Below are 14,378 nucleotides of genomic sequence, written 5' to 3' on the forward strand. Positions count from 1 at the left end.
TGTTGCTTGGTTGCCTTTGCACAAACACATTTGAAACAATTATGTTTTAGAGGTTAGAAATTTTAACATCCATCTCAATGTTTTAATTGCTTATTATTTTTTGATAATGGCAAGTGAGAAATATTTACTTTATTTTGTTTTTATCAAAATGCACCCACAAGATTATTTATGTGGGTGCTCGAGCACCCACGTAGTCGGCGCGCATGCTTCATTTTCAAGGTGTTGAGGAAAACAAACTGCAGAAAAGTGAACATAAGAGTTGTATTTTGGAAGGAGGTCACAACGTTATTCATTTTAGAAGTAAAGCAAGACAGAGTTAGTATAAAATATAACATATCTATGATCACTAGTTTAAAACATGTAGAGTTTGCAACATTATTTCATTAGTTGTCCAAAATTTATTAGCATTTAAAAATAAAAATAACTAAGAGCTCACCTTCTTCACATCTTGGTCCTTTCCTTCCTGGTGGGCAAAGGCATCGAAATTCATTGATACCATCAACGCAAGTACTACCAAATCCACATGGATTTGATGCACACTCATTGACGTTAATCCTACAGTCAGGTCCTGTGAATCCAGATGCACATTCACAAAGTGACCAGTTAATGCCATCAATGCATTTTCCTCCATTGAAACACGGTCTTTGGTTGCAGTCATTTATATTCAACTCACAATGCTGACCTTCAAATCCATCTTTACAGATGCAGGAGTAGAAGTCGCCAGTGTTCACACAGGTGGCACCATTCAAACAGGGGTTGGATTTGCATGGGTGTGTCTTAGCTGTGAAAGAACAATATAAAAATGTAACTATCGTAATCGATTTTTACAAGGCATGAGCATACTCTTTTAGAATATGTGGAATGTAGCTAGTACATATATGTAGCTATATAGATCAATTTCCTCTACTGAATTTACAAAAAAAAATTACGTGACGTTAGCATAGGGTGGTCGAAAGGGGCGGTCGCTACAGACGTGGAAAGAATATAAATAAAAAGAGTAAATGTCGCGGCGCCCTGTGAAACCATATGGTACCACGCATAATCTAGCCTGTTTGCATAGTTGACGTGATCAGCACTATGCTCCGGCCGCCTTTACTTCCCAGCCCCCCCCCCCCCCCAGGTACCCATTATTACAGACTGGGTGAACCCAGGGCCACTCCATGCAGGAACATTGCTTAAAAAATTCCCACCTGAAGTAATTCGCCCAAATTAACCCACAGGAAATCAAAATAAATAGTAACAAGTATCAGTGGCGTGCCCAAGAGGGGGGGGTTGTTTGGGGTTATAACCCCCCTTTGGCCCAGTATTCCTAAAAAAAAGAACATCAAATGCAGGAAAAGATGGTAAATGAGGCTGACTACTAAAAATGTATACTTAACCCCCTCCTTTCGAAAATCCTGGGCACGCCACTGACAAGTACCCATTTCGAACTTTTTATATTTCGCAAGGAACAAGCTTTGCTGCAGTTGAGAGACGATAGAGTTCTGTAGAGCAGCGCACGCGCCCTGTGCTCTAGGGTGGTGTTTGCTACGAGTGTAAATAGAGGAATAACATTTTCCTCAAGCGGGAGTGAATTCGTTGCAGAGAACGTCAAATTCTATTCTTGCTTAGGGTATCCTCTGCTATGCTGCTGTCATGGTTTCGGTTTTTCAGCCTCCTATACACCTATCAGAAATAATTTTGCCCATGGCACTGTAGGATCATTGAAGCTGATGTAATGTTTGAGGTTTTTCATATTGGGACTATTGTTCGAAAATAGAAGGCATTCTGCATAAATTCGTCTCAGGCACAGACCTGAGGAGCAAACCACGTAAGCACATCATGACTAAATTTGAGTTTTTAAAGTCCACTTTATACACAGACAGGCTAATCGGGACTGGACATACAGTTTAAAGTGGGATCCTAACCACTATGTGTCTCCACCGGGTATCGAATCAGAGACCCCTTGATCACAACCCGACGGCGTTACCACTACACCATAGGTGAGGTGCACATTATGCTTTAATGATCGCTGTACAGTAAGACGTGACAAACGAAACGCATCCGTACACTACAATGGAAAATAAGTATGTTGAAATGAACTTATCTCCTTGCAAGCATTTTTTGTTAACATCTGTGCTTGCTTCAAATAAGGAGATGCGATTTGAAATTCTATGCTTGCTTATTATCCTGCACGGTCAAAAGTGGCACCTTAATTCATTTTACAATGGAGAAAGCGCGCGAAGTTATAATTTATTAATGTTCTCACACATGTACTCACGAACAACAACTCACAAAATTAACATGTAGAAGGCAGACACAATACAAATGACAAATAACACACAGAGAAAGAGAGAGAGAGCTAAAGAAACAAAAAAGCAAGCGATGAAGGCAGTCTTCCCATCCATTCCCATCACCAGCTAGCTCAGACAACCTGACGATACCTTTCTGCATTTATCAACCGTCATTCCTTTGTTCTATTCTGTCATTTTAGTTGACACCTGCAGATGGAATGCCCTTTTGACACAAGCACACTGCCTAAAGCTCAGAATGTTAATGAAACGCGCCGATGATAAGTGTATGGTAATTGACCTGTTGATATAGCTGCTGAATATTTACAATGGCAATGGGACCACCCAGCCAAAGACAAGTTGTTGGTTGTGCAGAGTATTGTTTACGTCCTACGGTGCTACGTATTGGGTTTAGCAATAATATCAATGATGAAATTCATGATAGTGTGGAATAATTGACAGGTCGCGATCGTAAAAACTTGTCACTTTTTTCCCACAAATTCCTGCCTCCGAAACGAGATCTTACATTATCTCTTGAACATTCACCGAGCAATGTTAAATGTGAGATTGCGGAGGCAAGGTCACATTCCTGACTTTTTGCTTCAGGAAACGTTCATGAGCGATTACACCTGAACTCTGTTGCCAGGTTCAGAAAGCTCTTCATTTAGAACCTTAACTGTATTTTACCCGCCATTATGATCTGACTTGTTTGTTAAAATATGTTTTTAGAGGAACTACATACATTTGGTTAAAAAAAAAAAACACTGCTTCCTAAAACTAAATTCTAAAGATGCAACAATCTTTCGAGAGAGAGTCTCTCAAATCAATGGATAACGTGAGGCCACTGCATCGAGTCTCATCTCTATTGTTTGTCCTCATGGATCAAACGGGATTGAATCCAGGACCGCTCGCACTAAAATCATGAATGTGTGGAGCTCTGTCTATGTCAACACACCCCCATGCACCTTTGGTAGATAAAATCAAGGCGAACCTTAACAGGTCGCTAGTATCCATTAGAAACGCTTGAACGTAACTATAAGCCATTCATAAAACATTTATATTTTGAAGTGGAAGAAATGTGTTGGCGAATTTAGATTCTATTTTACTAACAGGTAGGCTACACATTAAAAAAATAATGCACAAAATTATGTTTGAATAATAAGTTTTAAATGTGCTGTTTTATCTTCGAAAAAATTAGACTGAAAACTTTAGCTTCCTAATCAAAGGACTTTAATTGATACTGTTATAGAACAGAGAAAGAAATCTATTGGGGCATCTGTTTTACGGTTACCATGTTGAACCATACAAGCAATCTTTTTATGGCGGGAAAGTCGCGATATAACAAGAATTTGGTCTTTTACTCGATTTTTAGTGCCTTTCTCGCAAATTCACAACTTTTTACGCGCATATAGCGAAAAATACGCTCAGAATCGGAATTTTGCAGCCACGAAAGTATTCTAATATACGATCAACTCTGCTACGAAACGAGTGATTTGCAGTGGTCTAGAGTTAGTAAACGTCACATTTCCCCGCTGCCGATTTTCAACGACAAAAGGTATATCTTTCAACCGGAGTTAGCATATTCTCGTTCTGTAGTTATGTGAGAGAACAAGCTTAGAAATCAAGGCGTCTTTGTGTAAATGTATAGTATTTTGGCAGTAGTTTTTCTATTTTTGATTTTTGTTATTTAGCGTCGCTTTTCTGCCACTTTTGGCTAATCGCGACGAAGCTTTTTCTAGAGAGAGAGAGAGAGAGAGAGAGAGAACAGTGTGTTCAATTTGTCTAAGTTTCTTGGCCAAGATTGTCATTTTTATTATCAGTTTGACATCTAAATCTTTCTGTGTAATGTTCTTTTAGATGGATTATCTATAAGTAGGTCTAACAAATTGATTTACAGTACAGCTTGTTTATTTAATAAAACATCGAATTTGGCCCAAATTGTTGATTGCAAACCTTCAGATCCCTAGTCATGATATATTCGACAAAATAATTCGTTGTTAGCGTAATCGTTACTCTGGAAATGCAGCATAATTTAAGACTTTCAAAAAAATATCAGGATGCTCACCAATATGACATGTGGTTCCTTCCCAGTCTTCTGTGCATCGACAAACATAGGTGTCGCCTCGGTCATTGCAAGTTCCGCCGTTTCGACAGGTGCTAGTATCGCAATGGCTGTTTTTCAGGTTGCAGGTCTTCCCTTTCCACCCGTCTTTGCAAGTACACATGAAGTCGGCCACCGCGTCTATGCAGATCCCGTCATTGCGACAAGGGTTTGGATCGCAGTCGTTGATATCTGAAACAAAAACGAATAGTTAATATTTTGCGCTTTGGATAGACATAACTAATCACTAATGGAGAAATAAACTTACACATTTTAGTCTCTAATCTGAAAGGTTTGCTACAGCAAAAAATGAACCTATCCAGATGCAAACTGACTTGTCCATTGAGGCTCGGCTAGCAGACCACGTGGGGCTCAACCCAAATGAATTTATTACCTAATGTTATTTGCTTGTTTGTAGTAAGGGTGTATTTATACTTGCATTGGAACAGCGAATGTTGGGGAATGAGATTAATGTTAGAAAATGAATAACTGATCATGCAGCTATTAAATGTTCTACTCGGTTGTTAGTAATAATAATAATAATAATAATAATAATAATAATAATATCTAAATATTCTTATAACAAATATAATAATAATAATATATTTTTATCTGCTCTTGGCCTCCCCGGTGGTGTACTAGTTACGTCATCGCCTTGTTATCAAGGGTTCGATAGTGGGTCGGTTTCGACTCCAAATTGTAGGTTCAGTCCCGATGAACCTATCTGTGAATAAAGTGGACCTCAAACAAAAACTCGACAATGTAGGGGTGTAAGGGTGACCCTTTCTGCGAACACCCAAATCAACCTCCCTTCCACGTAGTACACCCTGGACTGTATTTTGCAGACTAGCGAGGCTCTGGCGACTGGACTCACGGCCAGTATAATCCTCCGTGTGGCTCGTGCTGTCCTTGTGTGTTTGTGATTGTCCTTTCATCCATTTTATCACCATTCATCCTCGTCTTCGCGATTAGCCAAACGTGGCAGAAAACGAAGTAAAATGAAACAAATAAATAAATCAAACAGACAATGTATTTAACTGCTCCGAAATTTCAAGTAAACCAATCACCATTCACTGCACTTGGGACACAATTGTGTATGTACCACCGTGCCTACAAAAAAGTATTGTTGTTTTACCGTAGAGAGGCGGGAAGCATAAATCGACTCCCGTTTATTAACATAATACGAATGTGAAGCAACGAGTTAGGATGAGTTCTATAGAGTGGCTGAAGAGCGCTTCGGCAATGATTTCTGCTGATGCAAATTGAAGCGCCGTCCGGCATGACAATAGTGCCACTCTATTCACATATTGTGTCGCGATGGTGTGAAGTTTGTTCTTTATAGCATGGCAAAACCGATCGGGTCGCAGGGGTGAGTCGTGAGGATCATGTACGTCCGGAAGGGAAGGGGGCAAGGCGGGCTACCGAAAATGAATGTCAACCAAATAAGTGTATTTTACAAGTATAATTTTATGTCAGTCACAGTAATATATGTTAATAATTGCGAGGGTATTGCAGGAACATGATAACTTCAAACCGGATGGGTGTTTTTTGAGGGGACAACACTATTATGGGGGAAAATGTACTGAATTTCTTCCCCTGGAAAAAATACCTTGCTTGTCCCTCCCTGGAAGAAATCCTGTGGACTTCCGTCAGTAGGATCGAAGATTTTATTGATTCCATTGGGTTTTAGGCTCAAAAAATATTCAAGGACTTTGCATTTGTGAAGACATGAACTCGCTCGTTTAATTTTACTCAAATAACGTAACAAGGCACAAAAAGGAAAGAATGAAACAAGGCACTTACTTCCTGTTTTTCACACATACCGAACAATTGTATTGCACAGACTATATTGCAGTAGTGTGCTTCTGCTGGCGAAATAATGTGGTGGTGCCATTTAATTTGTCACGCAAAGCCTCATAAATATTATTCTCTTTCAAGCGCGCGAGGGAGATTTGGTTTTTTTTTGGGGCTGTGATTTACTGAGACTATCTACCTTCTAAAGCTCGCTTCCTTTTGTTTTTCTCTGTTCGTCTTCCCCGCGGTACATATTATATCATTAAAATCACTGACAGGAAGTGTACGAGACCGGCCTCTTAGTTCTGTAGAGGAACCCGCGCAAATGTTGCTTGCAGTTTCCTCTGGTAATGGCCTAATGGACTGACAGCGTTGCCAACCGTGTATGCTAATATTTCACTGAAATCAATTAACTTAAAATTTTGTTGCCGAGCTTAAAGTACTTAAAAATACACAGTATTGCAATATTATATCAGAGAAACATGCTAATTGAATGCTAGATTAACGATGTTTCAGGTTCAAATCCGACCTGGAAATAGAGGTTCTCTTCATCAATTTAATCGTAAAATAAGATAATTATGTACAAATGCATGTAGATATTTTTCCTCTCTTAAGAATTATACTATGTTGAAATTTAATACTAGGGAACAATTCTTATATCATTCGCAATGTATTTTCTGCTAATGAAGAACGTCATACTTTTCCACGAAAATGAATATGGTATTCAGCATTCAGCTGTAATTAGGATACAAACCACTAAATTGAGCTTCAAATCAACTGTTTTTTTTTTCTTTTTGCAAGGGTCACATGTTTCGATTCCTCGGATGGAGCTCATATTTTTGTGTTTCTAATACTCCAGATCCAGATAAAGTTTTCCAAATAAACTTTCCAAGATGTAAATGTGAACTAAAGTGAACTTACACAAACGCTGTTATACATGCCTACAAATCTGTTTAACTACTGCAATGATGAAAACTTGAAAAAAATGTATACGATGCTTGGTTATTGATAGATCACCTATTCGATGTTGCTACACAGCATCGCAGATTTTACTAAGGCGGGGGAATTATGTCATCTCTTTCCTTTTCCAGTTGCAAGGTTCAAAGAAAATATGGATGGCACCGAAATGGCCATGTAAAAATCGACACGTGACGAGCCAGAGACAGACTTCTGTAAAATCGAAACGAGACTTGGTGCCCGAGGCTCAACCGCATTCGAGACTAGCATGGCATTGAAAAATGTGAATAAAGCCAAATTTACTTTGCTATATGAGTAGTGCATATTAGGGGTTTCAAAGTCGTACTTAGTAGGTATTCTCTTTTTTTACCAATTGAATATTACTTTTTGACATATTTTGACAATTTTTTGTCGATGTTTTAGCGTTTAGCGATGTTTTAGTACAAATTTTTACTATACTCATTTTTCCCCTACTCGTACTTGGTAGGTATATCATGATGTTACGTGATACAACTTAACCTATCTTTTTTTTACGATTATTTAATTTTTTTACGACCCTAAGTGATATAACTTAACCTATCATTTTTTTTATTTATGCACTGTTTGAACGTTATTATTTGAGGATCATATTTTGTAGGTATTTTTTTTTTATCAATCGAATATAAGTTTTTGACATATTTTGACAATTTTTTGCCGATGTTATAGCGTTTAGCGATGTTTTAGTACAAATTTTCACTGCACTCATTTTTTTCCCTACTCGTACTTGGTAGGTATATCACGATGTTACGTGATATAACTTAACCTATTTTTTTTTTTACGATTTTTTTAATTTTTTTACGATCCTAAGTGATATAACTTAACCTATTATTTTTTTTTATTTACGCACCGAACTAACCTACAAGGGGGAGTCCGTTTGTTTTAATATTTCAGTATTATAAGGTTTTCACAAATTTTATATAACCTAAAATGTGTTGGATGTTGATGTTAGTATGTGGCAATTTTTTATGAATTTTAAAACTGTTCTGTCACTCTCTCGTTCTTCACGTCGTAGGCGAAGGACTTCTCTGCAATCAGGATGACGCTGCATAGGGTATCCTCGGGCAGCGCGTCGTGGAACTCGCAAACACCCACTCTACAAAAATTCTACTATATGATCTTTTACTGGCTAAGCTAACCTACAAATAGGAATTGGCAGCACTGACTTATAAACCCCCTGGGTCTTCTTGGCATGTTTTTTCATGATGTGTTGCCAGGCTATTGCGCATCTTGGCGTATACAATGTATATATTTTGAGAGGGGGGTTATAGTTTTTTATGCTGTACGAATACTAAAAACTTGACAGTGACAACTAACAGAGTAAATAAACCTACATGCAGAAACTAACAACACTAGTTTCTGACAGTGAATTTGAAATAAAATATTAAACAAAATACATGAGTAAGCACTGTGATTACAAATAATACCAGTGTTATTACACATTCATTCTTATTTTTCGAAGTTGAATGAAGCACGTGTTTTTTACGCTCTCGTAATACTGACCTTGCCCCAGTGATTTTAAATTGCTTCCATCCGGGTTTTTTTTTCCATGTTATTTCCGCATGCACGCAACATTCGCTTTCAATAGTTTAATGAAACACAGAAGGAGTGTTAGTTTAGCAGGTTTTGAGTTTACAATGTATTAAATTAAACAATAATTTATGTAAGAATATACTTGTACTTACCGAACACAAAATAATAAAAGCACATGTGAATCTTTGCGTGTGTTCATGTTATATGACGACTGAGTAAAAAATAATGTTGACTCCCCGAAAGATAAAAGTTCCTGGTTCGACATCAGATGCATGCAAATTTTATGTTTTGCTCTCCAAAATCTTGATTTTTATGTTTGCGCTATTTGTCATACAGCAGAGGAGAAGAGGGGAGAGGGGAGGGGAGGAGGTACTATTAGCGCCATCTATTAGCAAACAATAGAAATAAAAAGTAGGGGGTCAAACTTTTTCAACACCCAAAAATTTTAAACGTCCTTGTTTAGTAATACGATCAGCAGAAGACGTTTAAAAGAGTACTCTTAGTCGAGAAAGCTAATTGCTAGGGCCCATATATTGCTAAAATGTTCTTTGATTTACATATTTCTCATACCGCCATATGTTGTTCTAGTTGACTTCTTCCAAAAAAATGCTAATTAGCGAGAGTTAATTAAGCAAGGCAAGTAAAAGAAGCAAATAGGACAATATGTGGTGGCGTGGAAATATGTAAAAATTCGACTCGATTCGAATTAAAATTGAAGGATATTTTGAATTTTTTTCCTATAATGTACAAAACATTTACCGTACATAATCTTTTCCATTTACAACAGTATAAAATAAGAGGAACGTGTGACAATATCCATATTAATTAGGAAGGTATGTTGTATGCTAGGTTAGCTAATTGCGTCTTCTACAGCTTCACTGTTTAGAGGAAAGATGGAAAAAGAGAGCTCTACAAAAACTAACGCTCTTAACAATATTGTATGCCCCGTGAAAATTATATATAAATAAGGCATAATCGTATTATCTGCTTTCATGTCAGATTTTACCGACCTGTGAGCTGTAGTGTTTAGGCGACAAGCGGCTCGCTCAAACTAACCTCCCCCACACATACATACACACTATGTCTTACAATAAGTAAGGCTGCTATATTACATGTAAGGGCTGACGGTTGCCAACACACACAAGATTTATTGCAAATTTTATTAACCTACGACATAAGCCATGGACACACACACACCAAGCCTTCCAGATAGGCTATAAGCAACTCACCTCTTGCAATTGTATAACGGGGAAAATTAACCTACAGCTAGCAACACTGTTTGAGCTGCTTTCGACGAGTAGTGTTACCAAACTTATTTTTTTGCAAATAGGCTCTACAGCTAGAGGCTTGAAACATATACCCTACCAGAGTATGCCAACTTACCTCATGTAAAAATATTACCTAGTACGGGTTAAGCTGTGACATACAACTAGCGAACGACACGACCACCTGACACACAGACAGAGAGAGTGTGATACAGCTTATACGCAGTTTTTCCTACACACGTACTGGGTTTAAAAGATAACTTGCAACAACCATTTCACTCACCTCCTATCATATAATAAAATTACCACAGGTTTTTGATACTTGCTGCCAGAACATGGTGGTTTTAGACTGGAAATTCAGCCCGATTATTCTATTTGTGCAAGAGAAAAATGATGATGCCTGCATTTGGAATATATAATTCTTCTTACGGTATTTTGCGTGCCCCCAGTAACCTTGCTTTCGATTCACGGAAGCTATGACGTGTATTTCCTGTTTCGCGAACATACGAGAACCTTTCACAATGTCGCATCAGATAATATATTGCAAGAGCGAGTTGGTTGTGTATATAAATCTAGTCTTGGGGAATGGACATGAATATAATGTCAAAATTATTGCATAACTTAAAAAGAACATTTATTGCACTGTGCTTTCTAGCAAAGGTAAATGTGGAATGCCCCGGCCCCTCAGAGATTCGAATACTGTTAGTTAAACAGCAAGTATTGTCATATGGACTGACGATTATTATTTTTTTAAAAAAACAGACCTCGTAGTAAGTTATAACCTGAGCTGTCTTGCAAGTCTCTCGAGTTTGATATCTGGTGAAGGAATATGATGCCACTATAAACTGTATACAAGATATACCCAGTCCCTGGCATGAGATGGACGAGAACCTATACAGTTGTACAACGGTTGTTTTTTTTATTAAAGCATAGCGCTTATTTACATGTCAGCGCAACATGCATGCAAAGAAGGGAGGGAGACCATAACGGATAATTCTTATTTCGATTTCAATATTTTTGCTAGTCATGCTATCTAGACGAACACTGGAAGATGGGCAAAAGCGAGGGAAAGAGAGAAATATTATTTTTTGCCCCCCTCTGCCTGTGTGTGATATACTAGTTTTACATGCATACGGCTGTATCGTGAAGCGAGGCCGAAAATAATTTTTGAAAGCAGTCTCGAGCATCTTCGCGTTCAGCCAACAAGAGAAATAAAACATTACACATGGGTGTGGGACGCAACAGCCACAGTACGGTAATGTGCATGGACATGAATATACTTATTAACTACTTCACATCTGTACCCGCACAACTCATCGACAACAAATCAACAATGTTAGGAAATGTGTGCATGGCCCCGAGAATACAATTTAAAATCACTGATGTGATATGAACCCTCTTCACTTGTGTGTATTTGAATATGCGAACATGTGGCATTTTGAATAATCGAGGCGGACAATCACAAAAACAGCTTGCAACAGTATGGAGAGTTCAAACTTCAGACGATTTTTGTTAATCTACGAAAAGCCAAGGGGCGAACGGAGATTACTACGAAAATTGTAACGCGAGGCTATTTTGGCTAATGGCAACGATGAGGATGAATAATGGTTGTTTTGATGAAATTGAAAAAGTGGGGCACGTCTGCTTCGAAGTGCATTACACCAACAACTACAATTGTCCCTCTTCCCCACACGAGGCGATTAACAGAGGTGTATTTTTGCCGGTCTACGACTCTGAGGGCTCAAGTTACAATGTTTACCTATAGCTGTACATATTTAAAAATGACCTGAGCAATTAAATGTTACAATACCGATCCTGACTTTTGTCGGATGACGTAGGTTGCAATCCCACCCCCGATGGCGTATAGACTTAAATGTTTCCATAACATGAAATACTGTTAATGGAAATCTGTCGTTTCTAATGTAAAAATCATATAACAAGAAAAAGAAGAAAATAAATGTTGCGAGCAAATACGGAGCCTCAACCCAAACACATAAATAATCAGACAAGATGTCAACGGTGCGTTCATAACTAACAAGTGATTATTCAAAAATTGAAATGGTGCAGGGGGAAACAACCAACTAACTAACTAGGCTTCTTAAACCCGAGGACAGCAAATACAAGCCTATTCTGATCTGAGAAAGATTTCTATCCATTTTTTTTCCATCCCAACCGATTTTTTTTAGGTCTATTCAACCCCTCATGGTACACGAGCTCCCACTGCCCTGATGGTGGAGGAAGCGAATCTATTTGGACATGAAAGAGCATTATGTGTGGGAGACTATAATTTATACATGTGGTTGCTTGGATGCTTACAGAGGATGCCATAGCTCGTGCGATTGAGGCATTTTATTAAGCACATATTTTGATGAGTGTAAAGAATTAAATAAGTCACAAGGGGCTGAGGCATGGTTCGAATTTCTCGATCTAGGTATGGATGCAGACAGACACGAAGTTTTGTGTGTGGACACAAATGATAATGGAAAAATGCCGTTCACCCCGATAGCATAGTGGTAATGTTGTTCTTGCCTCGTTTCCATCGACAACATAGTGGTTACACTGTCCAATATTAAGAAGTTCTCAAAATTATTCAATCATTTTCTCTCTTCTTCTTCTATCATCTCGGTAACCAAAAAAAGGTTTTCTCAAACGTTTAGACGACTACGAAAACGTTGAAATGTAAAATATTGTTGCATTGTAATCAAAAAAGAATTCGTTGAATATGCCTAACCTAAAATAAAATTCAAGAATTAATAGAGTTAAATATTTGCCACTCTGAAATGGCGACGGCTATCATAATATTATTTTCAGCAGGATAATAATGACAATATTATATATATTAAGGATTAGGCCCGAGGGATTCTTATTCACTACACTCGTTTCTAACCTGTCCACACTGGAAACCGAAAACACAAGTACGAGACACTAACTTGGGAGAGGACATGCAAAAACTCTGCGGGGGCTCATCTTAAAAACTTCAGTAGATGTTTGTCATGGAACTCCCTCCTTAAATTCGATTCGAAAGGCACAAATATTCCGGTTCTTGAATAAGAAGCGCGTATGCCTTCGGAAAGAGAGAAGAAGAAATAAATAAATCAACTCATGCATATTCTTCATGTACGTATGCTTGGTGACAAGAAACAGTATTTTTTTTTCTCTTCAAGAAATTGTTTTCAACTTTTTGCTAGGTGACCCAACAGGAGTGGACGAAATAGCTTATTCATTCAAACTGGAAGCTTGCTTTTTTTTCAACAATGGAAAATACATTATTTCCAGTGAAATATCGACTCAACTACCTAGAATGGCTACCACGGGCTTGGTGACTGAATACTAAAAAACTATCGAGCGACTTACTTCACAGCAGTGTCACTTAGTTTCAACAAGAACAGTTCAAGGCTTCCCGGGGTGTCCTGCAAGGTTCGGCATTTATTTTTTTTAATAGCAAGCAGATGAACTGGCCTTACAATATGAAGACCCCTCTCACTGTGTCGGTTGCAGTTATTTTCTGGTAATTATGTCTTGCCGATGGCGTTGTTGCTTTGTAATCATACTTAGGAGTTATTTTTTTTTATTTTGCCTTTCGCGACATGTTCGACTAATCGTGACAATACGTTTCAACTTTTCTGCATAAACGTTGATCATCGTTTATCTTGTCCACATCGATTAATCTTCTTATGTTTTTTTTTGTTTTTTCGTCGCGTCCATCTCTTCTGTTATCACAATCGAGACTTCTAGATTATTATTTTTTTCTTCCTGCAATTTTAGAAATGTAATTTTTCATGATCATCCAGCGAATGCCTGAGACATTTCAGCAAAATGTCGATTATTTAATGGATGTTGTAAGGTTCCATGTTTTTTTTTTCACTATCTCTTGTTTGGTCGATTTTGAATTTGGGAGTTATTTTTTTTATTTTGCCTTTCGCGACATGTTCGACTAATCGTGACAATACGTTTCAACCTTTCTACATAAACGTTGAAACGTTTCAACGAACAAACGTTTGTTCGTTGAAACGTTTCAACGTTTATGTAGAAAGGTTGAAACGTATTGTCACGATTAGTCGAACATGTCGCGAAAGGCAAAATAAAAAAAATAACTCCCAAATTCAAAATCGACCAAACAAGAGATAGTGAAAAAAAAAACATGGAACCTTACAACATCCATTAAATAATCGACATTTTGCTGAAATGTCTCAGGCGTTCGCTGGATGATCATGAAAAATTACATTTCTAAAATTGCAGGAAGAAAAAATAATAATCTAGAAGTCTCGATTGTGATAACAGAAGAGATGGACGCGACGAAAAAACAAAAAAAAAAAAACATAAGAAGATTAATCGATGTGGACAAGATAAACGATGATCAACGTTTATGCAGAAAAGTTGAAACGTATTGTCACGATTAGTCGAACATGTCGCGAAAGGCAA

General features: G+C 37.8%; 1 protein-coding gene across 1 annotated transcript in view; it reads right to left on the minus strand.

The window, feature by feature from the left end:
* Ser (protein serrate) overlaps positions 1-14,378 on the minus strand; it is a 311,007-nt gene that overhangs the window by 9,018 nt on the left and 287,611 nt on the right. Inside the window, exons 14-15 of the mRNA XM_083118768.1 lie at positions 4,336-4,563; positions 437-781 (exon numbers count right to left, since the gene is read on the minus strand). Coding sequence (XP_082974894.1) covers positions 437-781; positions 4,336-4,563 — 573 coding nt within the window. The remainder of the gene's footprint in view (positions 1-436; positions 782-4,335; positions 4,564-14,378) is intronic.

The sequence above is a fragment of the Lepisma saccharinum genome, chromosome 3, assembly GCF_977018435.1.
Source record: "Lepisma saccharinum chromosome 3, izLepSacc3.1, whole genome shotgun sequence".
NCBI lineage: Eukaryota > Metazoa > Arthropoda > Insecta > Zygentoma > Lepismatidae > Lepisma > Lepisma saccharinum.